This window comes from Musca vetustissima, unplaced genomic scaffold, assembly GCF_032173495.1.
Source record: "Musca vetustissima isolate MV318-11 ecotype Yass unplaced genomic scaffold, APGP_CSIRO_Mvet_v1 utg1991, whole genome shotgun sequence".
Classification (NCBI taxonomy): domain Eukaryota; kingdom Metazoa; phylum Arthropoda; class Insecta; order Diptera; family Muscidae; genus Musca; species Musca vetustissima.
This window is the reverse complement of record NW_026885101.1, coordinates 35,513-43,604: the sequence shown is the minus strand read 5'-3', so window position 1 is coordinate 43,604 and position 8,092 is coordinate 35,513. Positions and strand designations below refer to the sequence as shown.

The window sequence follows — 8,092 nt, the reverse complement described above, 5'->3', positions numbered from 1 at the left end:
ACAGGATTCATCATTTACTTTAATTTTTTTTTTTTTTTTCAAAGAGAGATCTTCAATATTAGATATACATATTTTAATATTTCACGGAGGAAATACCAATAGGGGCGGGCCGATGGTTCTCATTTTTTAGACTTGATCTAGATTTGGTGAAAATATTGCGGTAAGCATTGATTTTGCAATATTATACATGTATGGGCAACATACTAAGTTGTACAAAGTTGGGTTCAAATCGGATACTTCGAATTATATTGTAACCATTTTGACCCTTGTGTGATCAAGGTATTATTTTGTAGATGTTTCAAAGAGGGACATTTTTGTCGTAGAATAGTACAAATACATTCATAGCCATAAGAATGGACTATAATAAAAAGTCTAAAATTGTTTTCTCTAAGAGAATTTTTGCACTACGAATGAGGAAAACCAATTCGACTGTAAAACTAACGAATTACATTCAATTCAGTTGTTCGAAGGATAACATTATAGGAGATACGGATAAAGCTGAACCTCAAAACATGGGAAAATAATTTCATTGGGAAAACAATATCGTTACAACAAACGGAAAGACTAGCGGACATTATTAAATCGACGATGAATTTTCCGATGAACGAAGTGTTACAAACTTTATATGCCCTTCATAATATAAAACATTCTCTTAGGGCGTCAAGAGACATAACTGACACGTCAAGTCATCTCAATATATTTATTAGCCTCAGCAATTGTATGCTTTGACTACTGACTGCTGTCTTTCTATATTCAAAATCTATGAAAATTCAGGAAAATGAACATGGTGCACAGTAGAAAAAATTCCGATTAGCAGTTGAAACTTTAAAACAGCGTCTTTGAAAAAATAAAATAAACCAGTGAGCGGAGCAGTATAGTCGGACGGGGCCAACCATATGGTACCCTACACAACTTCCACGAAAGTCTAACTTTCTATGGTTTTATGTTCTGAGTTTGGGCAATATTTCGCCATATTTGCACCCTCTTAACGGACTAGAGGTCAACAAATATTACTAATATTCAATACAGCCTTTCTAATTACTTGTCTAGATTCCCTTCACCCTTTGTGTTGTGAAGTTCGGCTATCAATTGTGGCCTATAGATCGGCTCCAAATTACACAAAAAAATAAGTTTTCGGTCCACTTTATTTCAAAACTACTATCTGCATTGACATCGAAGGAGCCTTTAATAATGTCAGCACCGAAACACTTATCCAATCCTTAGAAGCCTTCAGTGTTGACCAGGCAATTATAGACTGGGTCAACCATATGCTAAGGAACAGATGGATAAACTGTAGCTTACAAGTCATTACTATCAGGGACAAAGTAGGACAGGGGACACCGCAGGGAGGGATACTGTCACCACTCCTGTGGGTCACCACTATCAGTAGTCTCTTAATGAACTTAACCGAACCCTAACTTACTATGCAGGAAGGCTGAAACGGCGTTAAATATCGCTTTTAATTGGGCGAAGCCGAGGGGTCTAAACGTGAATCCGGACAAAACGGAAATATATCTCTTTACTAGAAAGACAAAAATAGAACAGTATGAAGAACCAATTTTTCAAAACAAAGTGATAGCAATATCAAATAAAGTCAAATATCTGGGTGTCATCCTAGATAGAAAACTTATATGGAAAGACCACATACATCAACGGGTCGAAAAGGCCCATAGATGCTGGTCTTTCTGTAGAAGTGCCGTGGGCCCTAATTGGGGTTTCAACCCAAAGATGGTACACTGGATCTACAAGAGCGTTATTAGGCCAATTCTAACTTACGCGTCTGTAGTCTGGTGGACAGCAATAGGCAAAAAATGTATTACATTACATTACATTGCCTATTGCTGTCCACACTACAGAAAGTCCAAAGAACTTGTTGTCTAGGCATATGCGGGGCAATGCGGACAACACCAACTAGGGCACTGGAAACTATATTGTATATACACCCAGTTGACATCCAAATAAAATACGAAGCGGCCATCGCAGCTTTAAGACTTAAAGCCATGAACGAGTGGATCGACAACGGACACTACACACCGCACGAAAATATACTACAGGCTACGATCGGACACTCAATTAACCACTTTGAGTCAGATCGAATACCTGAAACAAGAGTAATCACATTGTGTGAAATTCTGATACCGGACAGAGACTCATGGAACAGCGGAACACTAGCACATATGCCTCCGGGAAACTGTTGTTACACGGATGGCTCCCGGCTAGCGGGAAAGACGGGACTGGGACTTTTTATTGAAGAACCGGGGACTGAAATCTCACTTCGCCTGCCAGATCACAACACGATCCTACAGGCGGAGGTTCAAGCTATAACGGAGTGTCTAAAATGGCTAAGCTCTAACTCTGGGCATAATAACATAAATATCATGACAGATAGTAAACATGCTATTAATGCAATAACATCCAAAACAGTTACATCAAAAACTGTACTGGAATGCATAAAAACAATAAACAACTTCTCACGACACGGTCTTGTACGTATAATATGGGTACTGGGTCACTCAGGAGTCATAGGAAACGAGATAGCGCTTCACGTCTAGAAATGAGGTCATGGGCGAAAGAGGCGCACAAAACACTCTGGAATAACGAGAGGATTGGAAAAAACACAAAAATCTTATGGGGAGACCCAAATGAGGATAAGACTAAGCAAATACTTACGCTAAACAAGAAAGAACTAAGCAGACTGATAGGCATTCTGACAGGACACCTTAACCTGCAGTCACATTTACACAAGATTGGGTGTTCGGGAAGCAGCAGGTGCAGAGCGTGTGGGGAAGACAACGAAACGTTGGAATATTTCCTATGCCACTACCCGGCTTTTGCATGCATCCGAACCCAATTCTTGAAAAACGACACTATTCCTGAACTTAATGACCTAAGGGGGTGTGAATGGAAAACACACTTCTGTAAAAATACAGAATTCCTAGAAGAATAGGGAGACCAAACAAAAATCTAAGAAAAATGCCAATCTAAATACCTTTCCTTCCTAGAGCGCACAAAAGGCCTCCACTCTATGGCTTAAGTGTATGTCCCACAATGGACATGTGGTGGTCTCAACCACCCCTCTTTTCAAACTAACTAACTATTTAACACAAAGATTTCAATTTCATGTATGGTTTGAATGGAATCTAAATTGAAAGAGTAATAGCAAATATTATTTAAAAATCGTCATCTTTTTTATTAAAACATTTATTGAAATCCATGTCGTAAATAAATTAGTACTTGATGATAGGCTCTTCGTAAGTAGTCTTATCTCTTGTAAATATATTTATATATATATATATATATATATTTGAAATAGTAAGAAAAAAGTCTTTGAAAAATATTCTCTGCTAAATACAAATTTGAAAATTTATTCTTCAAAAACTCACGTTTTTTTTTCGCTGATATGGCCTTACAATTATTCTTTAAAATCCAGGTAGTATTTCAAATCTTAATTGGTATTAAAGTCATTTGAAAAATATTCTTTCAAAAATCCTTGGTAATGTCTGAAAATTCTTTGAAAAATATTGTTATACTAGCAAAGTGCCCGCTACTTCGTATGCGGAAAGGGAATACAAAAAAATTTTTCATATGGAAATCGTGAATACTAGCTATACATCTTCAATATATATACAATTAGAACTAAATTTAGTAAAGTTTAGTACTTTTCGTACACTTTTAGTTCGAATTTTCAAACCCCCTTTTGTACATCTTTCTAACTTTCCATCAGTGACCCACATTTCAAATTTCAGAATTCTAGCTCTTCCCGTTCGCCTAATACAAAGGGTACCATATTTGGTACATTTTAGTACTTTTCGTACCCTTCTAGTTCGAATTTCCAAAAACTCAGCCTTATCTCACGCCTACACACCAAGAACAACCCACACTCAAAATTTCAAGCTTCTAGCTTCAGCCGTTTCGTCTGGGCGATGATCTGTTAGTCACTCACTCACTCACTTAACACTAAGCTCTTTTATATATTGTTTTATAAATTTACGCGTATCAGTCGGAAAGACCTTTGAAATATATTACTTCAATAGTACACGCTTATTGGTCCGAAAGTCATTTGAAAAATTTCTTATAAGTATGTGGTTAAGTACTCATTTGTGGTTAAGATGAACCTCTAATATAAATTTTTAAGGGGACCCCCCATTCTCGGGGTCAACAATTTTTTTGATTTAATTCGAATCTACACTAATTCAAGAATGTCCCTAACAAATTTCAAGTGAAAATCTCAAGAACTCTTGAAGATATAGCCGATTTATTGTGTCAGCATCAAATGACGGCTAATGGGCTTCTCAAACTTTAAACGCGTTTTTCTCTTTTGCGAATGGCGGGCACGATAACTCAAAAACTAATAACCCAATCGATTCCAAATTTTTACACGTTTCTCTGTGAGTGTATATCTATGGTATGAACTAGGATAAAGCCAATCGGTGAAGATCTTCTTTATTTATTAACTTGGTTTTTGGTCAAAAATCGGCGATTTTCCAAAAATATTTTTTTCAAAGGTGCGCCATTTTGTTAATTTTAGAGCGAAGTCAATAATCCTAGTTCATACGAGAGCCAGACATGTACTCTTTCTAACACCGTTGGAATTTTCGGATTCCGATGTTCCAGTGAGGAAATAAGGACATCAAAAATAAAGACTTTTCTTTAATCACAAAAAACAACAACAAAAATTGTTTGTAAATTATTTTTCTTCCTTTTTATACCCTCCACCATAGTATGGAGGGTATATTAATTTTGTCATTCCGTTTGTAACACATCGAAATATTCATTTCCGACCCTATAAAGTATATATATTCTTGATCAGGGTAAAATTCTAAGACGATCTAGCCATGTCTGTCCGTCTGTTGTAATCACGCTATCTTCTGAAGGAATTGAGATAGGGTGCTGAAATTTTGCACAAAGTTGTCTTTTGTCTGCAGGCAGGTCAAGTTCGAAGATGGGATATATCGGTCCACGTTTAGGCATAGCTCCCATATAAGGGTTCTTATTGGGTAGCAAATATCCCCACTAAAAATTATAAATATAGGTCCATTTTTTCGGACAGCCCCCATGTAAGAGTACCCCCCAAATTTCGGTATTTTGAGGTTCTTGAGCGTGTTTTCCAACAGAATTCGCTGAAATTTGGTACTTTGAGTTCTTATTGGGTACCAAATAAACCTACTAAAAATTATAAATATAGGTCAATTTTTTCTGGTACCCCCCATATAACGGTACCCCTCAATTTTCGGTATTTTGGGGTTCTTGATCGCGTTTTTTAACCGAATTCGCTGAAATTTGCTACATTGGGTTCCTATTGGGTACTAAATTTCTCTACAAAAAATTATGAATATAGGTCCACTTTTTCTGGTGGTCCCCATATAACGGTACCTTCTAATTTTCAGTATTTTGGGGGTTTTGATCGTATTTTCCGCCGAATTAGCTGTAATTTAGCATTTTGAGTTCTTAATAGGTACCAAATCTCCTTACAAAAAATTATGAATATAGATCCATTTTTTCGGATAGCCCCCATATAAGGTTCGATAATGAACTATAGCCGCATTTAGACCTAGCCCCTGTGTGGAGGTACCAGAAGAAGTGGACCGATATTCCCCAGGGGGGGGGGGGGGGGGGGGGGGGGTACCTCGATTCAAAATTTGGTTTGTGTTCGACATTCAATTGTGGCCTATATATAGATCGACTCGAAAAAACACAAAAAATAAGTTTTTGGTCCAATTCATCCCAAAATTATTATCCGATCATCACCGAAAATTGTAGCCGTTGTCCCTGACCATTCCTGGATCCTCATGGAAAATTTAAAAGCGATCAGCGCGCTATATTTTCGCCCTCTAGTGTGGTAATGTGGTACTAAATAATATATGAATGCATAAGCACATGTAAATATGTAAGTGTAACTCCCACATCCGAGTACATACTACAATATAATTGGTATCAATTTGAAGGTCAAACACTCCTCTTGGATATACTATCAATTTACCGGATCTATGTCCTTCAGGAGTAAATATATACCCTCTAGAATACAAATTTTGTAATTTTTCATACAAAAGTAAGGGTCCATTTGACCCGCTAAATATTGACCGATCTTTATAAAAACAGGCATGCTTATTCTTTACCCCGATCCCCTTCTCCATGTAAAAATTCGCGATGTTTGGGCCATTATTGCGGCCTCTGGAGCGACCAGAAAAACAGACAAAAATTAAGTATTTGGTCCATTTCACCCCTAAATATTAACCGATCTTTGCCAAAAACAATGGGGGTCTTCATTGGGCCGAACCCATCCTACATGCAAAATTTCGTGAAGATAGGTTCATAACTGTGGCCTGTATCGTGTTTACAAATTATAATGGACAGGCGAACAGACGGACGGACGGACACACATGTCTAGATCGACTCAGCTAGTCGAGATATGACGATCGGTATACTTAAAGGTGGGTCTAGGATCAATATTTCGTGGCGTTACAAACTCTTGGGGCTGCACAAAGCTATAATACCCTGACAACATAGTTGTGTAGGGTATAAAAAGAAATTTTTAAATTAGAAATATTTTCAAGTGCAAGTATTTATGTTGTAATATATTTTTTGTTGCACACTTCCATTGTTCCGATTATACATACTCGTAGACTAATGACGTCTTATCAATACCCAAGTGCCGATGCCTTGGTGACCCTGAAAAGAGTTTTTTGGAAGCTATGGCATTGGGTTGCGTTTAAGCAAACTTTGTGATAAGCCTATTTCAATATATCTGAATCTGAAATGTTTGGTAATTCAAATTAATTTAAAAAAATCCACGACTTTTGATAGCCTTTGATTTTTTCGGCTTTCATAAAAATTAACTTAATATACGAAATATCCGACCATTTGAGCGTAAGTAAGGGCCTACGTTTTTTAACCAACCTCGTATATCAATTGTCCAGTGGGAGAAAGCAAATACAGGCTCAATTCTTTGATAAGGTGTGACGTTTGCAAAAGGCGATAAGACCGGCATTTCAGTTTTTGATAGTATTTTGTGTTTGTTGATTTAATAAATTTTTACATACAGATTTCAAAAAAAAAAAAAATGATTAAAATTTAAATTTCAGTTGTGATTTTGAAATCAAAACAAACGGGACGCAATGAGATTTTGGTTTTGCGCGGTAAATGAATTTCTTAAACCAAGTTTTATAAAAAAACTGAAATATTTCCCTCATTGTTTCAGTTACTGGGATTATATTTCTTCCCCACCATTTGGGCTGAATGTTTAAGTGAGTCATGTGCCCAACAGCTTATGGAGACGCTGGATATGAAATATCATCAAACGGCAAAGAAATTGAGTTTATATCCCGATTTCGAGGTGGGAGCGGAAGTGGCACTGCGTAATGACCTACTACCGCTTTTGGCATCAATGCGAAAATTCGATTGGCAAAATTTTGCAGATCCTCTGCTAAAGCGACAATTTGAAATATTATTACGAGATCTAAAATATCCCGAAATTTCAATGAAATTCCGGAGACACACTTACATTTTGAGAACAGTGGGAAAACAAAAATTCACCTGCGATCGTAGCAGGCCCAACAAATGTAAATTGATATCCTATATACGACACATAAAACCGATTATTACCAATAGCAATGATCCCGATGAAATAAAGTGGTATTGGCGTGAGTGGCGCAATCATCTGCCAGATGAAATTAAAAATGCCTTGAATTTCTATGTAGATTATTATCTAAATTTGTCAATGGAAGCTTCGGCAAGGCCATCAGCCATTTGGTATGAACGTTATGATAATCCGAATTTTCTCGAAAATTTGGAAGAATATATGAAAACAATTGAACCGCTTTACAGAGAATTACATGGCCATTTGAGAGAAGCTTTAAGGATGAAATATGGACCTGAAGTAATACCTCCTTCAGGTTTGATACCCCACCACTTTTTAGAACAGGCTCTCTATCAGTCGTGGAAGAAAGAATCGATTTTAGAAAATCCTTATCCGCATAAGAAAATGCCCAACCTCTTACCGGAGCTCAGAGGGAAGAGATGGAAACCAATGGATTTAATCGAGATGAGTGGTGGATTTTTTGAATCTATGGGTTTTCCAGCATTTTCGGAGTAA

The 8,092-nt window shown here is 37.0% G+C and overlaps 1 protein-coding gene across 1 annotated transcript; it reads left to right on the top strand.

The window, feature by feature from the left end:
* The first annotated feature begins 7,115 nt into the window (after window positions 1-7,115).
* Window positions 7,116-8,092, top strand: LOC133332214 (angiotensin-converting enzyme-like). Its single transcript, XM_061540596.1, has 2 exons — window positions 7,116-7,136; window positions 7,199-8,092. Exons 1-2 carry the CDS (start codon window positions 7,116-7,118, stop codon window positions 8,090-8,092), a joined length of 915 nt encoding a protein of 304 aa, XP_061396580.1.

Excerpts from the sequence above, each read along its gene's own strand:
- LOC133332214 (XM_061540596.1), top strand. The coding sequence starts at position 7,116 with ATGAGATTTTGGTTTTGCGCG. Across the intron at positions 7,137-7,198 it reads TGAGATTTTGGTTTTGCGCG|TTACTGGGATTATATTTCTT; the intron begins GTAAATGAATTT and ends TCATTGTTTCAG.